The sequence below is a fragment of the Tiliqua scincoides genome, chromosome 2 (genome assembly GCF_035046505.1).
Source record: "Tiliqua scincoides isolate rTilSci1 chromosome 2, rTilSci1.hap2, whole genome shotgun sequence".
NCBI lineage: Eukaryota > Metazoa > Chordata > Lepidosauria > Squamata > Scincidae > Tiliqua > Tiliqua scincoides.
Window position 1 is genome coordinate 175112244 of NC_089822.1, and position 21634 is coordinate 175133877.

General features: G+C 41.7%; 1 protein-coding gene across 2 annotated transcripts in view; it reads left to right on the top strand.

The window, feature by feature from the left end:
* Positions 1-21634, top strand: part of DOCK2 (dedicator of cytokinesis 2) — a 337258-nt gene that overhangs the window by 45441 nt on the left and 270183 nt on the right. For both annotated transcript variants that reach the window (XM_066613322.1, XM_066613323.1), the window contains exons 16-22: positions 272-344; positions 442-545; positions 1197-1380; positions 1480-1577; positions 8562-8651; positions 9194-9294; positions 11615-11749. In XM_066613322.1, the coding sequence (XP_066469419.1) occupies positions 272-344; positions 442-545; positions 1197-1380; positions 1480-1577; positions 8562-8651; positions 9194-9294; positions 11615-11749 (785 nt within the window). The remainder of the gene's footprint in view (positions 1-271; positions 345-441; positions 546-1196; positions 1381-1479; positions 1578-8561; positions 8652-9193; positions 9295-11614; positions 11750-21634) is intronic.

Consider the following 21634-nt stretch of genomic DNA (forward strand, 5'->3'; position numbering starts at 1 on the left):
ATGGGGTAAGTGTTTGATTGCAGTGATAATGTAAGAATAATGGCACCAATGGTATGAGTCTTCATGAAAATGCAACTGTTCCTTCAAAGGCATTTCGCCCAACTATGAAGTAATGTGCTAGCCACTAAGAAGTTGGCATATAAACATTGCAGAAGAGCATTGCATTTGATCATGTCGCTACCCCCCTAAGTACTAGCAGGCCTTGCCTCTGTGAAATCAAATTATTTTGATTGTGGGAACTGTTCATTTTAATAGCTGTTGGTTTACATAGGTAGCACTGCCCATTGAAGACATGCAAAGAATTCACCTGCGTTTTACATTTAGACATCGGTCATCTCAGGACTGTAAGTAACCCTGTTCCTCTCTCTGCTTTCAATGTGTAAGATTAGGTCTGTGGAGCATTTAGAAAAAGAAATTAATACCAAATTCTATATTGTGCAGCAAAAGACAAAGGAGAAAAGAACTTTGCAATGGCCTTTGTCAAGTTAATGAAGGAGGATGGGACAACTCTGCTTGATGGCTATCACTATTTGGCAGTCCTGAAGGTATGAGGGACTATTTTACTATGCTGACTGGAAAATCTTGTATTTCTCTGTGGCAAGCTCCTACTACTCCTAAAAATATTTAGACTTTGATCCTCAAAGCAGTTGGTTCGACTTAAGTTGCTCTATATTATGCCTATAGTATCTGAAATGTTGTGAGGTATAGATATTTATTGCCTGTGTTCTCCAAACCTGAAGGCAGTCTTTACTTTGTTTAAAGAGATATCATGTGATCCATGACAAAATATTTATGTAAGTCATACATGAGGATGGCCAACTTTTGATTTCAAAAGTTCTGTGTCCCCTGTAAAAGTGACAAATCTCTCTCTGCCACTGAAGTTTCAAAACTGGCTTCCCATATGGAGTAGGGCATAGTCTGGTGTTATCTAGGAAAAGTACATTGTGAATGTTGCATTTAGGGCACAATCCTAACCAGGTCTACTCAGAAGTAAGTTCTATTTTTAGGTTGGGATTAGGATTAAAAATGGTTAGGATTACAGCCTTAGTCTTATACCGCCCATAATCTCCCAGTATCCCATTTTTAAAATAAACATTCTTTTAAAAAAGATTACCAGTGTGGAAAAATGTAGCAAAGCTACAGCTGTAGGAATTTGACTTGTTCCGGTGAGTTTCACTTGCACTTTTTTCCCCAAGGGTGAAAGTAAGAAAATGGAGGATGCCAGTGCGTACCTGGGTCTTCCTTACTCGCGCCATCAAGTAGACTGCAAGGGCTCGACCTTAAGTCGAAGTGCAAGCAATGTAGGAGGGCTCTCAGTCAGCTCAAGAGATTCCTTTGTCATTTCAACTCTTGTTTGTTCAACCAAGCTGACTCAAAATGGTAAGAACCTAAGGATTCTGACAAGGATTTTGATGGTGCACTTGAAAGGTAATCGCTCTCTCTTCCTGTCCTTGAGTATATTTCTGCTTCTCTCTGCAGTGGGTTTACTGGGCCTTTTGAAGTGGCGGATGAAGCCTGAGCTGTTGCAGGAAAACTTGGAAAAACTGAAGATTGTGGATGGGGAAGAAATTGTGAAGGTAAATCTTATTCATGCTTTTAAAGATACAACTGTGATGGAACTGAAGTTCAGATTTTATTAATAGTTCTTAAGAATAGTGAACAAGGTTCTGTTTGCAGTTGGGACCTCAGTATGTACGGATTTGGCATCCACAGAGTTGACTTATCACTGATACCAGAGTCCACCTTTTAACATCTTGTAACAAGGGGAAAAAAGCATCAAAATCTTACCTTCCTACCAAAATTCCTACAGTTAGGGCACAAGCCTATCCTGCGCTGGAACAGGCAAGTCGTGAGGTTTGCGCTGTATCCAGTGCAAAATAGGTACCCAACGTGTCTCAGCCAGAGGTAAGGGAATACTTTTCCCCTTACCTCTGGGTAAGCTACCCTTGCACTATGGGTCTCCTCGGACTTGTGTCACCTCCTGAGGTGACACAAGTGCGAGGAGAGCAGAGCGACTTGAGGCCGCTCCTAACTCCCTGGGAACGGGAGTTGGAATCTGGCATAAGTGCAGCTCAGGATTGCGCTGTTAATTAATTAAATTCCTACTGTTAAAATTCACACTGTTAAATAATTATAATTTCATTCCATAAGATTCCATTATTCACCTCATCTAGTGACTTGAGTGCAGTATAGCTTCTATACCATTGCATTCTGGAGTGACAGTGGAGGAGCAAGAAACCTGGAAGTGGGTCTTTAAAGCTTTTTTTCCACTGACTTGGTATCCACTGATGTTTTTTTAATCTGTAAGAGGTTCCAGAACAGAACCCCTGTGGATAATGAGGCACAACCTGTATTGTTTTCTTTTTCTGTCTGTCATCCTGCTGCTTTTATTATAAACATTATAAGGACTTACAGTACTCTCAGTAGTGAGAGGAAGTCAAGCTATTACCAAAAACTTACATGCCCTTCTTTAAGTGTATGCATGTATATTTTGATTTGAAAAGAATAAGCTTTTATAAAATACTTGTCTCCTCACAGCATAGAAGTTCTATAGGTGCACAAGTGAAGAAGCTGGGTGCTATTCCTGAGACCCTTTCCCATTTTATTGAAGAACATTAGACATTTCTTTGAGATTGAACACAGGAAGCTGCCTCCTACTCAGCAAGCTCATTGGTCCTCTAGTTCAGTATTGTCTGTCTATGCTCTTAGCGAGCAGTTCTCCAGGATTGCAGATAGGGGTCTGTCTCCAATAATATAGTCGTGTTCTCCTGTGCCTTCTGGAAGCCTCAGCAGAACCTTTGTGTAGCACTTCCTCCCTCCTGTAGGTATAGGAAGGAAGGATGTTTATTTTGATCATCTTCAGGGGGAGGGGCTACCCTCTCTTCCAGTCTAGCCCTGCCTTGTGGCATCAAGCAGAGTTCCTTTTTGAACTCAATGAACTCAAAGCCTTTTTAAGTCTGCGGAGCACAACCTGAGTAATTCCCTGTTCTGTCCTCCAGTCCTCAGTCAGGGCTTGTGCGTAAGACACACAGGGGAGACCTCAACAGGGCTAGGGAGTGTTCATGATCACCTATGCCATCCCCTGCCCTGCTGTGTTTTGGCTAAAAAACCCTAATAACAAGCCGAACCTCATTTCTCACTCTCCTGCCATCTAGAGAGGTCACTTCAAGTATATGTGTATGTATGGGGAGGGGTGTATTCCACCAGTGGTGGGAATTTGAGTCAGTGACTCGGACTCGAGTCATGAAAATGCATGATTTTGGGTGACTGGGCAACTTGTGAGTCACACATGTGGAAGACACTGAAAAAGACTCAAGTCAGGCTCCCCCCTGTCTCAGGACTCATCCCCATGTGTGCAGACTTGAGTCTGCCTGTGTCTGGGGTGCTTGTTTACTGTTTTCATGGCATTCAAAATCTTGTGGGGCAAGCATTACAACGGTGAGTAGCAGGGAATTCCAGCCAGGAGGCAGGAAAGGGTTAATGAATCAGGTGGGAGGGGGGAGGCAGGAGTGAAATCTTTTTCCTCATAGGAAGGAAGGAACAGATTATCATTGGACAAAGGATGGCCATTTGGATATTTTTATTGGCTGAGGGAGAGCAGGAGGAGGAGCCCAAGGAGTTCTTTTTAGAAGTCCAGGGTGGGGGAAGAAAACTTTTTTGCCCGATTCTACTTTCCAATATCATGGCTTCTTGGCTGTGTTGTTACTTGGGGGAGCAAGTCCCACAGTGGGACTACTTCTGAGTAGGGCTGCCAAGGATCGTGTCATCCTGGTAAGCCTCCCAGCTGCTGCTCATGACTCCCTTCCTTCTGCTGCTTCTGTCCCAACTCTCTCACAGACCCTCCCACCCCTCCTGCCCTGTTTACAGATGGACAGGGACATCAGGGGATTGAGTAAAGAGGACACCCACACCCACACACACACACACACACACACACTTTCCATGGCTGGCTTTTTAAAGGGGGCGCAACTCGACTCAAGTCCATTAGAGTCACTAAAGGGTGACTCAGAGACTTGGAAAGTGCCCCCATTACGACTCTTTTTCGAGTCGAGTTGCGGGAGCCGGTGACTCTGTGACTTGACTCAAGTCAAGTCACACTGGATTTTCTCATCACTGCTTTCTACCCTGGTCACTGTTTGCAGCTACAATTTCCCAGCTCCCCAACCAGGTGGCCTTAGGTGTTCCACAGGCAACACAGGCCCAAACAACATGAAGCTCCTTCTCCACCCTACCCTAGAAGCTGGAGAAGCAGACCAAGCCTTCCAGGAGCAACTTTGAAATACAGAACTCCTCAGACGAGCAATTTTGCTTGGAATCCAAAAGAAAGAAAACCTATTGTTTTCTTACCATGATTTCCCATTTTCTGTGCCTTTTGGAGGGCATACTTCTATTGATGTGGCTCTGGGGAGAAGAAATCAAAGATGATGTTACAGAGGGGGTTACAGCTGCTGTTTCAGGACAGAGAGGGTAGCGCTTCCTAGGAAGAAGATGTGCAAAAGTAAGGAGACCTGCCTTACAGCTACCGGGGGTGGGGGGGGAGAAGTGTTACCTGAGGGTCTGGAGTGCTCTCCAGAAGGCTCAGAGAACAGGAATTCATGGAAAGAAATTTTCCTTTTTGTTTTTCTAGAGCAGCAGACTGTTGATGACTTTAGGCAAGTTAAATGACTCAATCTACTCTAATTGGCCCCACCAGAAAATTATTGTTTTTCTCTGTAGGCCTATCAATTTCTGGAAATGATAGTTAGAGACCATAGGCAAATTAAACATTCTGTATGTCATTACCCACAGAATCATGTTGAAATCAACATGTGTTCCCCATACAGTACAATTTGGCAATGCTTGCCTTAGACTTTCTGGGAATTTAAGCTTATTCATTTTAATCACATGCACAAAAGTCAGGAAAATGGTGCCTTTGCTGGAATTTGCCGCCTGAGGTGATTGCTTCATTCGGTTTCATTTCTGTCCCTGTAACTGATGGTAGTTTGTCAACTAAAGAGTATTGCAAAGTGATCTGGTATCTGTCATTACTCTTTTCAGTTCCAGCCTTGAGTGGTTCATTGTTGATCCACGTTGGCAGCAACACTGACCCACATGCAAAACAATGGTTTCTGCACACAGAAGAGTCTCCACAGGCATGCAGAAGTATATTAATTTGTAAATTAAAAATAAATAGCTCAACAACCTATGTTCAGTGGCTTCTACAACCTACAGAATGGTGAGACTGTTGCAGTAAAAAAAGAAAGAAAGAAAAATGTCAGGGAAGGAATTTATAGAGGGCCTCTGAGGGGACACATGCCCTGAGGTTCAAAAAACCTGCTTTTTCTTTTCTGAAGAGGGATATTTCAGGAGCAAGGGAAGGAACAGGGATTCAGTTTTCCCCCACTCTCCAGAAAACTCCCTCTTCCCCAATATGTAGCAATAAAGTGCTCACATTTGTGGTCTTTTTACCTCCCTTCCTGAAAGTCTTCCCTACCTTCTCCCTCCTGAAAGCAAAACCTACCTCCCTGAAAGCCTCAAGTGTTCCAGGCTGACTTGGGCTCTGGACCCCAGCGTGTCATGTGGGAACTGGGCATACATTGCAGCATTTGGCTGTGGGAGTCCCTACTTGCTTGTATATATTTTAACGAGGATTCCTGGTTTATTAACATCACTGTTTTAAACCCTTTTCTGTCCTACCCAAGAGGGTGCTTTTCTTTGTTTGCTTTGTTTTCCCTTTTTTCAACAAGCATGGTTCTTTACCTCAATGATTTAAGAAATCAATTCCAAATATTTTTCAAACCAAAGAAAACAGTTGGTGTTTTTGCTCTGTGCCTCCTACTCAGGTTTGTTCACTTGCGTTGAAATCTCCTTCCGTAAACTTGCCTTCTGTCCTGGTGGAAGGGAGCAGGCTTTGCAGGGAGCAGCTTTCTTGATTTACTAGATCTCAAGGGCACTGCCAGGTTTGTTGTCTGCATTGGTTGGGGTGGAGAATGAGATCTAATCTTTAAATCAAATGGCGTGCATAGGTAAGAGGAGCTGCACACAAATGCACAGAAACAAAACCTGCTTCATCATCTTGAATACTTTTCCCCCAGCTTGGCTTCAAGACTAGAGCTGGGGAGAATCTCTCCATAAAATACTGCAAGCCAAGGCAGTAATTCTAGTGCTCTACAGCAAGTATAACTCATTTTCTCTTGATTTGAGACTTCCCACAAATATTCTTCTGGGATGCTCACCTTGATTAAAGTAGAATCAGCGAGCTGCTGCTTTAGCACTCCCCAAACTTATCAACATTCTGGGCACAGCAGTTTGTAACAATCATAGATCCCTTGATTCAAGTCTTTACACTTTGCGCATGATTAACTCATAGTAAGCACAATATCAAGGCCAATTTGAAAGGCAACCTGCTTCTGCCTGTACAAATGAAAGATGCTCACATCACTGTAAGAAGACTGAAAGCAACCAATTATCTTCTCCTTTCCTGTGAATGTACATAAAAATGCATACACATCTCTGAACATAAGATGAATATAGATGCATTTTACTTTGGAAAATATTGTGTTATGAGCAACATTGAACATTGACATCCAAATCCTAACCAACTTTCCAGCACTGGCATAGCTGTGCCAATAGAGCATGTGCTGCATCCTGCAGTTGGGTGGTGCTCATGGAGGCCTCCTCAAACGAAGGGAATACTTTGCCAAGTTTCCTAACTTAGGAGCTGCATTGCCCTTATGTTGGTGCTGGAAAGTAGGTTAGGATTACACCTTTAACGGTGTAATTTTGTTTTGGGGGGGGGGGGAGTGTCTTGGAAATGAGTTCCAGTTACTTTTTGATGGAGAACCAGGACATGGTCTGAAGCTAAACTAAACCAGGTTCGGTCCCCAGTTTTTGCTCCTTAATTTTCTCCCTGATGATTTAAATCTATTAAGTTTGTGGGGCTTTCATTTTGATTGTTATACACTTTTATCAGCAAAATGTGATGATGTGTTGGAAAGAACTTCTGTGGCCTAAGAAGAGTTTTTGGTATTCTCTATATTGGATACTGTATAGCAATGTTCTTCAACCTGTGGATAATGACCCCAATGGGGGGTGGGGGGGGGGTTGCAGCAAGCTCATTTGGGGGGGGGGTCACAGCAACCTTTCAAAATTTGTGCAAGACAGGGTTTGGATCCAATCCAGTAATGGTACTGCTTTATCAAAACGGAGTTCTTGATATAATCCTGCACAGCCTCTTCTTGCTGTCTTGCCCCGCAGTTTCTAAGATGGCCCTCCTCAGGCTGTTACATAACAGGGTTATTGTGAAGGCACAAGAAGAAGGGGAAACGGGGCTGATATGGGCAGGCAGTGACAGGGGCAGGAGGTGGGTGGATTGAGTCCTGGGAGGGAGGCAGGATTGGCACTGGGATCCTGGTCTCATACTTTTTTTCATTTTGGGGGGTTGTGGCATGAAAAAGGTTGAAGACAACTGCTGTATAAAATAGTGGTTGGAAGCTGTGAGGCTAGTGACTGATTTTGGCCTTCTAAGGGTTCTGCGAGGTTCTCCAGTTGCTAACCCACATTGTCTCTTTCTCTCTCTGAGCTTCCTGAAACAACATGAAGGGAGGGAAAAACAGGCCTGGTAGCGTGAGCGAAAGAAGAAATCTTCCCCTTACTGCTGTGTTTTACTCTACCCCGCCCAGCTTGGCTAGCAACCTGAGTGAAAATGGAAGCTGGGGGGGGGGGGGTGGAGGCTGTAGTAATAAATTACATTATGTCAAATGTAATTTTTACCTTTTGTGCCTGTTGTTGTTAAAAATCAGTTGGGGGCGCAATCTGGATCAGAAGTACTGTGACAGAAATAGAGGAATGCATAGTCCAGATTTCTCTCCACAGTGGAGGAAAAGAATTAAAGGCTCCTTCCACCCTCACTGTGATCCTGATTTAGGCTTTCCCCCATGATTGATTTTAATAAATAATACAATAAGCATGCAAAGGCCAGACGGCACATTTGTTAAATGTGAGATGAGGCATACCAGTGAGTGAAAATAGATTTTCTTTTCGTCTGCCTCCTACACTTCCATGTTTCAAGTATCTTGATGGGGAACTACAGCTGTTTTACCAGCAAGACACTCTGGGTTCAGGGGAGGCAGTGGTAGTCTACTGCTGACATGTTTAGTGTGGTGTCTGACAGGGCTGATTTGACAGGGTTTTAGAGGCTGTACTGCAAGGATCTGTTTTGCAGCACAACCTTGAATATTCATAGTCTTGTCACTCCAAAAAGAGGACGTATTCTTTTCATTCCAACATAAAATGCAGGTGATGCTTCGCTTTAAATAATTTTTTAGAAAAATCACTGCTGTGCCTGTTTGAGTTAAATGTGTGGTGTGACTAAAATAAATCCTGAAAGATGTGGTGATATGCCAGGTGACAGGCCTGATGGAGGGATCTTTTGAGGCATGAAGCACTCTCCCTGGAGCGAGGGGGCATGTTTTCCTCTTAAAGGAATCAAAATGTTTTTCAAAGGATCTTTACCCTGTCATGGTGCCAGAACGATTGAAATGCTTATTTATCCTTTTAATTTCCTTCCACTCTTCATTCAGTTCCTCCAAGATACTTTAGATGCCCTGTTTAATATCATGATGGAGCATTCTCACAGTGATTCATATGACATTCTGGTCTTCGATGCACTGGTAAGAACCTCTGTACCAAATACTACAAACATATATACGTGATGTACTAGCCTCCGTTACATAAGAAAAGCCATGCTGGATCAGGCCAAAGGCCCAACATCTTGTTTCCCACAGTGGCCCACCAGCTGCTGTGGGAAGTCCACAAACAGGAGAGAAAGGTATACTTCTCTCCCACCTTTGCTGACTTCAAAGGAATATTCAGGCAGGCCGCCAACGAACCTGGAGGGAGCGCACAGTTATCATGATTAGTAGCCACTGATTAACCTGTCCTGTATTGTTTGTTAATTGCAGCATATGGGGACTATCATTTTACTGAGCCACTTACTATAAGAATAGTTCTGTGGCTTCAAGGCTATAAAGCATAGTTACTTTTTAAAAAACTATTGGATTTATTAGATTACATATTTTGGATTTTTTCTTTAATTGAATGGTTCATTGTAATATCTAGATTTCTGCCAAGCTTCTTAAAACTCAGAATTTCAAAATTATATTTAAGATTGTTTTGGGTGTGTGAAAGCACTAATCCTATTCATCTGTTACAGATTTATATAATAGGACTCATTGCAGACAGGAAATTTCAGCATTTCAATACTGTTCTGGAGGCATACATACAGCAACACTTCAGTGCAACTTTAGCTTACAAGTAAGTTAGTTTGCAATAGTTCATATGAAGAAGAGCTTCAGCTTGGTGGCAAAGCACGTACTTTTGCATGCTGAAGATCCTTAAGAACATAAGAACATAAGAACAACCCCACTGGATCAGGCCATAGGCCCATCTAGTCCAGCTTCCTGTATCTCACAGTGGCCCACTAAATGCCTCAGGGAGCACACCAGATAACAAGAGACCTGCATCCTAGTGCCCTCCCTTGCATCTGGCATTCTGACATAGCCCATTTCTAAAACCAGGAGGTTGCACATACACATCATGGCTTGTAACCCGTAATGGATTTTTTCTCCAAAAACTTGTCCAATCCCCTTTTAAAGGCATCCAGGCCAGATGCCATCACCACATCCTGTGGCAAGGAGTTCCACTGACCAAGCACATGCTGAGTAAAGAAATATTTTCTTTTGTTTGTCCTAACTCTCCCAACACTCAATTTTAGTGGATGTCCCCTAGTTCTGGTGTTATGTGAGAGTGTAAAGAGCATCTCTCTATCCACTTTACCCTTCCCATGCATAATTTTGTATGTCTCAGTCATGTCCCCCTTTTTCCATTTTCACTATGTCCTTTTTGAGATGTGGCGACCAGAACTGGACACAATACTCCAGGTGTGGCCTTACCATCGATTTGTACAACGGCATTACAATATTAGCTGTTTTGTTCTCAATACCTTTTCTAATGATCCCAAGCAAAGAATAGAATAGAATAGAATCCTTCATTCTGTTCCTGGCATGTCCTTTTAAAGGGTTTGGATAGCAGGGCTAGGAAAGGTAGTTTCTGTCAGAGACCTAGGAGAGTGGCTGCCAACTGGAGAAGTCAATATTGGACGAGACGGACCAATGGTCTAACTCAGTAAAAGGTGATTTCAGTTTATGTTCATATGCCAGTTCAATAACAATGTATGCATGCATCTCTGTGTTGATCTTGGATAATGAGATACACAAAGCAGGTAGAAGAATATATCAGAGAAAATATTGTAATTGCCCAATATGTGTTGCTTTAAAAACGCTCAAACATCTTTTAATAGAATAAATATTTTCTGTTTTGCATAATTTTCCATGTTTGTCCATGTAAACAATCTTCATTGTTTACATGGTTGAAAGTACTTCATTTGATCTGTGCTGGAGTTTTATGAGTGGTGGACTGGAATAGGGCTATCTGTTAAATCAGCATTTCCCAAACGTGACCCTGCATGGGTCATGACCCTGCTCAATGCTCCACTGGAAAGTCTTTCTGGGAGCTTCTGGAGGCTGCTTCTGCATTCGCTAGGCATGTGACCTATTCCATTGACCTCAGCGGGCTCCAGAATGCCTCATGGAAGTGACTGGAAATAGCAGAAGCAACCTGGAAGTAAACCGGAAGCCACTTCTGTGAACTGGAAGTAGCTTCTGGTCATTTCTGCAAATCATTCTGGGGCCCATGGAGCCAGTAGAATGGGTTGCAGGCTTAGCGCAACACGGAATTGGCCTCCAAGGGCTCCCAGAAAGGCTTTGTGCAGAGCATTGATCATGGGGTCGTGATCCACTGCAGAGGATGAGGAGGGTCACAGCGGGCTAAAGTTTGTGTTAATGCTGACTTGCATATTTTTAAAATCTTACTGAGATGATCCCTTCACAGATATATTTGCTGTCCGCATGGGTGCATAGTGAATAGTCTGCTGCAGACTGTTTTCCTAAATATATGTTGTACTTTGGATAAATCAAGTTTGTAGAAAATGTAGAAATCTACAGAAGATGTGGGGCAAACGTTAAAATGAAAACAGTGAAAAAAGTGTGTTTTGTCTTCTAAAAATGTATGCAGTAAATGGAGTCTATGGTGAAAGTCTAGGATTCCCCAACCTGCCATGAGTCATGTGCTTTTAGGTGCAGCTCCTTTTCTTCCCCTTCTTCCGTTGTTTTTGCAATTTCCCATTTGTTGCCAAAATATGTACAGGCTGCCAAAACGTAAAGACTGTAGCCTAGATCACTACTGGAGTTTGGATTCCTTTTTTTGGCTCAGAGAATTCTCAGCCCACACTGTCCTTGTAATATAGTTCAATGCAAATGATTGTGGGCCACTGCCCAAGACCATCCTGTGTGATAGATAGAAATAATAACTGGAAATAAAAGGTCATGCTACTCTGGCTTTGTCCCTCATGAGCTGTGCAATATTTGTATTTGAATTACAAAGCAATAAAACCAAGCCTGCCATGTTGTTCTGTGAGTTTTTATTTATATCTCTGTCATACATATCTGTCACTTGATGCTATTTAGAAATCCTGTGTGACAGTTTTTCTCTTTGTAATCTGTTTTCTCGATTTCAGAAAACTCATGACTGTTTTGAAGACTTACTTGGATACTTCCAGTAGAGGGGAGCAGTGTGAACCAATATTAAGAACCCTGAAAGCTCTGGAATACGTGTTCAAATTCATAGTTCGGTCAAGGACTTTGTTTTCACAGTAAGTATTCAATGTTGATTGGTTTTGAAATGGCACCAAGATGTAGTAGGCTTAACAGGGTGGAGCTGAAAAGGACAGATTAAGTAAACAAATAAATATCCAGAGCCACTGATGACATTTTAGTTGAATAAAAGAGAATGAGAAAGACTATGATCGCTAAATGGTTTCTCTATGTACTTGAGGCAGTGTAGCTCTGAATGTCAGGTGGGGGGAGGGGGAAATAACAGTGGAAGTTCATTGCCCTTGCATTCCACTTCTGAGCAACCAGAGGCAACTAACTAGCTGCTGCTGAAAATAAAATGCTGTGCTAGGTGAATGTAGGTCCATTTGAACAAGCAATACACATTTTTGTCTCTTAATTATAAAATGATGTAACCCTTTATGGCCTCCTTAACTCTACTGCAATCCAGAATCCTAGGATGTAAAGACTGTGGACTTTCATGGTTGTTTTTAGAATTAGCACTAACTTCTGTGCTGTGCTAATCATCCATAATAATTTTATGTGCCTTGGAATCTGTATGTACTGCATTTGATCAGAAATATTCAGAGGATTGTGTGTATGGTGGACAGCATCATACATGCCTAATAATACAATGTGGATTTCAGTGCACTTAGGAGCTGTTCATTCAGTGACTACCAAAACTAGTTAGATGGCCAGACTTGTGTGTACTTGTGGGCTGTAACTTGTGGCCAGACTTGTGGGCTGTAACTTTTGGTTTGTTTTGTATATAGCACATAGTTACTATGGGTGTCGATGAAGACACTTCAGTGTTGAAAACTTCAGAAAGGTCTTATAGGAAACCATAAAGGTCCAATCCTAATGGGCGGCTGTGCCACCGGAATTTGTGTTCCAGTGATGTAACATGCTTTATGGCTGTCGCAAAAGGTGACACGCTATTCAACGCAGCCTGGCTGCTGCAGCTGCAAAAGGCATATGACTAGATCCGCTTGCCAGAGACCTCCCAATGAACCCTGGTGCGGGCAAGTCAGTGCCAGGGGCAAAAGGGGTTTGGAGGTAGACTAATGAGGAGAAGACTGGGGTAGGAAGGCGGGCAGATCAAGGCGGGAAACAGGTGGTATTGGTGGCAGTGGCACCACCACCAATATCCTATCTCCCTTCCAAGCCTCTGTTCTCTTGGATGTGCGCTAGCTATATAACTGACACAGGTTTGAGTAGACACAGTAGGGCAGTGAAGGCTTATCCTGGAGCAAGGGAACAATTGTTAAAATCTATAAAAAGAAAAACATTATTTCATGGCAATTTGTCATACTTCTGTGGACTTGGTTACTCTTTAGGTCAAGTCTCAATTGCATTGAAATCTTTATGCTATTTCCAGGCAATTTGATACTTGACCTAGAGTTGAACCCTGATAAAATTAGTGATATGTGTTGTACGTAAGAATTATTATACTGGAATATTTACACAGTGCTTTTTACCCCCCCCCCCTCCAGTTCACAGAATAGTTTATATTGCAAAGGGAATAAGAGGAGGGTCCTCTGTTGCAAAGCTTGTCACGATCTGGAAAAAGACACAAAAGGGACACCAGCAAACAATTGCTGGGAAAGACACTGTTTTGGAACAAATAGGAGTGGTTGCTCTCTCATTGCTCAATATGAGAGCCATCAGATGGGATGATGCCACTTTGCCCAGTTAGTGAAGAAGAGAGACACAAAATTATCAATTTATAGCCTCCTATACAGTCAGTGGTGATCTTGGCCCCGGTACCACTTGGGGCCATGACTGCAGGCTGCCACCCTCCCCCACTGGTGGGCTGTCACCCCCTGCCTCTCTTCTGGAGGACCATGGAGGCTGTGCACACCCTCCCCGACCCTCAAAAGGCCTTGTAAAGGCCTTGGAGGGCCAGAAAACATCACTTCCAGTTTCACGGAGGAAACCGGAAATGACATTTTAATGGCTTTTGAAGGCATTCAGAGTGCCAGGGAAGTCTCCCCAGCTCTCAGAAGGTCACTTCCATGAAACCGGAAGTGATTTTTTTTGGCCCTCCAAGGCCTTTACAAAGTCTTCTGAGGGTTGAGGAAGCAGCACACTGCTTCCCTGGCCTTCATAAGAACATGAACATAAGAAGAACCCTGCTGGATCAGGCCCAGGGCCCATCTAGTCAAGCTTCATGTATCCCAGAGTGGCCTACCAGATGCCTCAGGGAGCACAAGACCACAAGATACTTGCTTCTCACTGCCTCTTCAGAATGCCTCTGGACAAAAGACCCTGAGTGTCTGAGTGCTGCCAGGGGGTGGTGGTGCTGCAGGCGGGTAGATGGCAGTTTAGTACCACCCCCCACCTGGTGCCAGGAGCATTCCCCCCCTCGGTACGCCACTGTATACAGTTTACAGATGTATCAGTTTACATTTAAAAGTCTCCTGTGTCAATCTTCGGGCGGTGCATTTTGATCCATAGCAGGACTTCATGGTTGTGCTGGCTGACCTTTATTGGTGATAAAATTGATGGGAGCAGACAGTGGCAGTAAGTTTATTTGATACAGAGGTTTTGGAACATTACTTTTAAAAATTCTGATAATTGAATTGACATTTGTGAAGTCAAGAAGGAGGTATGGCTTGCATACTAAAGAAATGTGAACTTGGTGTGTACTTGAAATATACCTGATAGAAGCAACATCTTTTCTTTTTTTTTATGTTTTATGGGATATTTTTTCCTTAAGACTATTCTCTATACAAATGTTTAAAAAGTGTCAGAAATGAAATGGCAAGGAACAGCTTGACTTTTTTTTTACCTGAAAGCAGCTCAAAGGTAATTGATTTAAAACACAAATTTCAATGGAGTTTTGCAGCACTGTAAAGATTAACAGATGTATTGTGGCATGTACATATGTGGGTAGGAATTATCTTCTTCATGGTGAGTGAAAGGTAGTTGCATCTCTAGAAGATTTGAACTGTGATCAAGAGAACTCCTTTACACACACTGGATATGGGCTTGCACATATGCTGCAGTGTGCTTGACTGTTCTTTAAAACAGCAGTGCTTCCCCATTGTATTGCAGATTACTTCTGAAGGTCTGCCAAGTGTCAAATGCAGTCTCTCATGCAGAATGGGAATGAGAGGTAGGGGAGGGAAGGAATGAGTAAACTGGCTGTGAATGCAGAGTTTGCTACGCAGCTGTCTGGTTTGTAGGATCAAGGTGTTATGAATGATCTTGTGAGTATTGGCAGCATCCAACCCAGTTCTATGTTGTACCACTTCAGCAATTTATAGAGCATGCAAAATCAAGCAGTAATTTACAGCCAACACCTGATGGTTTAAAAAGATTAATTGGATAGGTGTTGCATTTGGAGAGGCCAGTAGTCTGTTTCCTGGGGTATTGCAAATGAGAAACAGAGATGGTACACAGCTAGCTTTGTACTACACATAGTGCCTGATGCATTGGTATAATTTCTACCAAAGCAGCAAGTGGTGAAATCTTGTTCGTGTTGTCCATAGGGGTACAAACAGCACTTGTAAAATGCCATCCTGCTTTGCAAAAAATAAATTCAGCACATCCCCTAATACTGTGTAGTAATCTTCCATAGCTCTAATTGTATTCTTCAGAATTAACACTTCACTGTTGCCAAATGGGTCCAGAGAGAAGGGAATCAGGAAATCCAATAAGATTGTAATCAACTTGCACATTTTGTTTCAAGTAGTAGTCTTGGATTTGGGGTAGTGTCTGAGATCTGCAGTGTTCAAGAGCATTACTTTGAAGCAAGTGATGATCTCAAGTTCTTGCCAGTTCAGCATGCATTTCCCTTCTAATACATTGTGTTTTTTCTATCATTTTAATTTGTTTTTTGAGTTTATGACAATCTTAGTCAAAACTAATAAAAAAGGCAGATTTTATAATATTGTAGAAAGGCCTTTTGTACTTCCCAAAGAGTCAAGTAAGGTTTCCAGTTTCATTGTACAAAAACCTGGCCTTATGCCTGAAATACAGCTGTACAAAAAACCCAAAAAGTAGTTGAAGAAGTGTAGAGTTTAAACAATTTAAACAATTTAAACAATTAGAGTTTAAGTGAAAAATGCCACAACGAGAAGACAGGGTTTTTAAAAATGAGAGAAAAATCTACAGGAAGGAGCAGGTAGGATCCCATGGAAGCCATCATTTATGTTAACCCCTTTCCCTAAGCATGCTTAAAAGAAACACTTGAAAAATTGGTTCCATATATTCTGAACCATTTCTGGAACTCAGGGCTTTTTATAACCAATATGTTCCTTTGTGCCATTATCAGCATTTTTGGCACCCAAGCTTGAATAGTAATTCTTACAATTCTTCACTATAGAAAGCTTTAGTTGAGTCCCATATCGGGTCACCTGTCAATCAAAATTTGCAGAACGTCAGGGTTTCAGAATCCCTTTTTGAAGCCACATTTCCACTGTTTGTAGTTTCCAGATCCTTTCAGTGGAATAGTCATTTTAATCCTTAGGTTTTCTTCTCCACTGACTGATGTTCATCTATAGGGAAACAGGGACTCATTTTAGGAATGCAACAAAGTTCAATGTTCACTTGAACTAACACTCTCTTTACATAAAAACCTAGCTCTGTCTACTTTCTGATTCTCTGGTTGTTGAATATTCATGTGAATGCCCCCCACTCAGCACCTGATAGCACATGGGGTGCTACCATTGCAACCAGTAGGCAGACCAACCAGGAGGCCACCTTGTCCAGTGCCTCAGTTGGCCAACCCCTGATGCTTCCCCTTAAGTAAAAGGCTTGGAGAAATTGACATTTGCACTGATCCAGCAAGACTTTTCTTATGTTACAGTAACATATTTTCATGTAAAGACACTTTTTTTTCTGACCAAAAAAGGCTGAATTACGTTCCTGTTGCAATTAGACTAGACTTGTGTTGTCTGTTGCTAGTACAGCTCTAGAAGCCCAATCCTATGCTTCCCCTGCCAGTGCAGCAACACCAAAATGGTTACCACAAAATGTCCCCCCACAGGGGGCAGTTGCAAAGGTCTCCTCTGGGTAACATTCAGGGACATTTGTTCCCTTACCTGGGAGTCAGCCTCCACAGCATGAGGGGGGTTCTACTCAGACCTATGTTTGCAAATTTGCTGGCTCTGGTTTGGGTGGACCTGCAGCATAGGATTGAGTCTAGGAAGAGGGCTAGGATTCGGTGGCGGCTACTGCTGCCATCTCCCCCTTCCCAGACCAGATCAGCCCTCTCCTGCCCTGTAACCTCCTTGTTCCGCCCTCTCCCACCCCATCTTACCTCTGCTGGCTGGTTCACTGCCCTAGTGTTTGCGGGAAGGCACTGATGCTCTTGCACCTTTGAGCACTGTCTGAATGTTTTTTGCGACTGTCATAAGGCAGTCACCGCTGGCAGAACACATCAGTGATAAGAGCCCATAGAATGGGGTTGTTAGAAAGCCCCAGAGATTGAATATTTATCTTGTAGCCTGTTATTGACAACCATATCAAGCCTATTATTGATATTCTGGTTTCATTATCGAACACAAAATGTGTTCCTGGCAAAGTATAGTTACCATTGCTTCTGCCATGTTATGTTTCTGCTAAATTCACTAAAAGCTAAAATTGTTTAGTTGCTGTCAATTCTAAGACAATTCCTTTTGGGGGTGAATATTGTGGGGTTTTCTTCATTTTTTTAATGTTTTTATTTCATCCACACCTCACCTTCCTTTTCTTATGAAACTTAAGGTGATGTATATGAGGGTTCCCAGGCAGTCACCTACAGAAGCACTAACTAGATCTAACCCTTCAGCAAGGTAGCCAGCTTGCATGCATGATTCATGGCTTGTCATGTACTGTTCTTCTGAGAGCCAACCTTGGTAGGCCTTAAGATGAGACAAACCACATAAGAGAACGGGGGAAACAGTACTATTTCTTCAGAGACCTGAACGATCCTAGTTCCAGAAGGATCAGTACGTAAAAACAGTTCTCAGATACGTTATCTCTCCCCTGGCCCTTTCTAGTGAGTTGTAAACAATAAATGGTTGAGTTATTAGAAGTCTGGTGTTTGCCACAGTTCTCACATATTCAATAATCTTGACAAGAGCTTTAGGCATCTTTTGATTTCTTTCTGTAAGTTTTCCATCATTTAAAGACAGTCTGTTTTTCCTTTTTCACAATATTTCACTCTTCTAAAATTCACACAACGATATATTTGAGTTATTCTTTTGAAAGAGATTTTTTTTTTTTTTTAAAAAAAACCTTTTTGCAAAAGTGGGAAAATAAAGATTCAGGAATTTTTGTTCAAAAATGCCCTATAGTTATCCCTCCATCTCCACTATAGTTTGTTGACCAATTTATTTAATATTTTTGGTTAAAACCCACTTTGACCAAATTTCTATAACTAGCCTTCAGATTCACTTTTCACAGTTTTTTTGTTTATTTAACTCTAACCAGTCATGTATTCTTAGATCTGAAAAGAGCTATGAGTGTTAAAGGCACATTACCCATTTAATTCTCTATTTAAATGGTTTGGGTACCCACTAATAGCTGACTCACCTGTTCTGTATAAATAGTACCAGAGAATAATATTGTAAAATCTTGAAATTGATATTTTGTATAAAACTTATGGTGATTTATCATAGGTGCTCATTATTCAATATACACATAATCACTGTTATCCTTTGTAGGCTGCCAGAATATAGATGTGTCATATGCAGTGGCTTTTGAAGGTGGTGCATTATGCTAACTTGTTCAGCTGTCAGATCAAGAATATTGTGTAAATCTTGATAATGTATTAGCCATGTTGTTTGTTCTAGAACAACATTTCAGGCTACAGCTGAATATTTATATACCACTTTTCAATGAAAAACTTCACAACGTGGTCTATATAGCTAAAAAAAATTGGATCCTTATCTGATGGGGCTCAGCAAACAGCTGAAGAGATGCTAGACTGGGTTGAAGAGGGGCAGTTGCTCTGCCTGTAAATGTAAGAGGTGCACTGCTTAAAAAAGTACCTTTCTCTTCAGTTAGCAGGGTTTGCTTACAATGCATCATATCTTGATGCAAGGCAAGGGTGAGGCTGGACTTTTAATTGCGAAGAAACTCTGTCAGTTAGGAAACCTAACATGTAGGTTGGAGAATTTTTGCCTTGTATGTATACAATTTGGACATTGTTAAGGCCCATTCTAGCTACAGTGAAACTCTGCATGTATTTCCATTCTCAATTGAGTCTCATCTAGTGGGGTGGATTAATTTGTTAGTGAAGAAGATTAGGTCAGCTTTAATGACTACTGATAAACCTGATACAATGAAGGCTAGAATACTATTATTATCTAATGTGAATTTGAAATAGCCCTAATTTTGCCATCAATTAGCAAGCTCTTTTTTTTTTTTTTTTACTGTTCTACTGTTTCTGCAAAAGCCAATATACATTAGCTGATATTTGATTTGATGAGATACACAACAAGTGATAAACGACTAAATCCTACTCTTGCTTTTTGGAAGTACTGCTGGGATATGATATCACTTTGTAATTTGGCTGGTAATCCAATTAAAATGTACTGCTTGATTTTGTTAATATCTGGATTTGGCACAGAATTGGATAGTGATGGAGTTATTGTGGAAACCATTATAGATGACAGTGGTTGCATTAATTGTGCTGCAGGAAACTTGATTAGATGGAGTCCAAGAGCTTCACAGCTGTAAACATTTATGGTACAGTCTTGTTTATCTGAGCTAAATGCTGACGAAGAACTTTATATAAGGTTGGGCTTCTGTTGTTTTGTGCATGTGGCAAGCATTACATGGGGTTTCTAACACTATAGAAAGCTGAGTTAGTCTAGGTTTGATGATGATCATCATCATAATTAAGATGTTGCTACTAGTATAACTATTAATAAGAGATAACAACAACAACAACAACAACAGGTATTTATATACCGCCTTTCTTGGTCTTTATTCAAGACTTTATTCAAGGCGGTTTACATAGGCAGGCTTTATTAAATCCCTTATTAAATAGGGATTTTTACAATTTCAAAGAAGGTTCTTTCTTTCAAGAACGACTACATTCAAGGTGTTTCATTCCGATCTGGCTTCACATTCTGGCCTCCATCCTCCCACGCTCAGAGCAGATGGAATTGCTCGGCTTCAGCTTGTCAGCTGCTCCAAGGTCGCACGGTGCCGGTGGCCTCGAACTGGTGACCTTGTGGATGTTATCTTCAGGCAGACGGAGGCTCTACCCTCTAGACCAGACCTCCTGCCCTCCTCCCCTAAAGATTGAAATAACTTTCAGTAGCTAGGCATTATACTGGTCTTGATTACCTTTCTAGTCATGATTTAGGGAGGGCACTTTTGGAAAGGAGCTCATGATGTATTATTTGTTTATATCCCAAGGCAGGAAATAGTTAACACTACTAAGACAATGAACCCTGTGGCAGCAGACCTGGACTCTAATGTCATTCTCCAGATAGCTAAATTCAAAATCTCAGGTGAACTTCTCAGGCCATCTAGTTTTGCTTCTTTGAGCAGAAGCCAGCCTGACATACCATGTGACATATCATGTGACCAACTCCTTTTGGAGCTCTCCCAAATGTTATAAACAGCTTTCCAAGCAACATAGGAAGTTCCTGTTTGAGAAGAAAAGATAAGACAACAACCCATTTCTTGGAATTGTAAATATGAGTTCAAACTAGATGTAATGTTGGGAGATCCATGATCGTATCTCCCACATTTTAAAGTGGCAAATGCAGCTACCTGTGGGTGCTGTTTGAATGAGGTCTGTGGCACAGGCAAAAGAAGACTCTAATGCTATATCCTCAATCTGAATGTTGATTTCTGCACAGGGGAAATCATACAAGTATCCATATTCATTGATACATGTGAACCATTTATTGATTTATTGTGCTATGTAAACCATTTTTGTCGAAAAGTGGTATATAAATACTCATGATAATAATATAATATGGTAAATGGAACATTTCCTTCAAAAGTTATGGCCAAAAAACTGGAAAGAAAAACATGCATGGAGTCCTATGGAAAGAGAAACCGAGCAGTATCACGCGTTTACTCGTGAGTAGGCGAACCTGCCTTAGTCCTTCGGAAAGGGCAGGCTGAGAGGAATCCAAGAACGTTGCAATGGTCCTGATCCAATGAATGCAGCCCCCGCAAAACACCCGAGAAGGAGGTCCCTCCCTCCTAGCTTCAAATGTATTGAGCCCTATGGAAAGCAAAACTAAGCCACATGGTCGTGTTTACTTGTGAGCAGGCAGATGTACCTTGGCTTGTGATCAGGCCAGGCAAAGGGGAATGTGAGGACACCAGAATGGTCCCAATCCGATGGAACTGGAGCTCAACAAATGCTCCAGAAGGCAGCTTCCCTCCTACTAAAAAGGACAAAAAAGAAGAAGCTTGAACTGGTTAGGGGAGTGTTTTCTATTTTGCACTTGTAAAGCCAGGTGGGTCTTTATCTTGATATGCTTGAAATAGAATAACTTTAAACTGGGCACTCGGGAGGGCTGAAAATCTCACTGATTCTTTTTTTGGGAGGGTGTTATTGCAGGCAGGCTACAGAGAAAATTCACTTGGTGGAACAGGGCTGGCTCCCCCTTATTTAATTATTTCTTTTATTTTAATTTAATTATTTATAATTATTTATTTTAATTTGCTTGATGATGTCATTTCTGGCCATGACATCACTTCCAATGGGTCCTGGACAGATTATCATTCTAAAAAGTGGGTGCTGGTGCTAAAGGTTTGAGAACTGCTGCAATAAGGTGTTAGTAAGTAAACATGGGGGTGTGTGTGTGTGACTCTACAAGTTTTCAAAATCACTAAATTCAGAGTTTGAAGGAATAATACCATCATGTTATATATCAATCAATGCGTAATTTCATGCATTGAAATTATGCAATGCAATGCAATGAAGCAAACCACATTGAAATATCTGTGTTCTATCAAAAGGT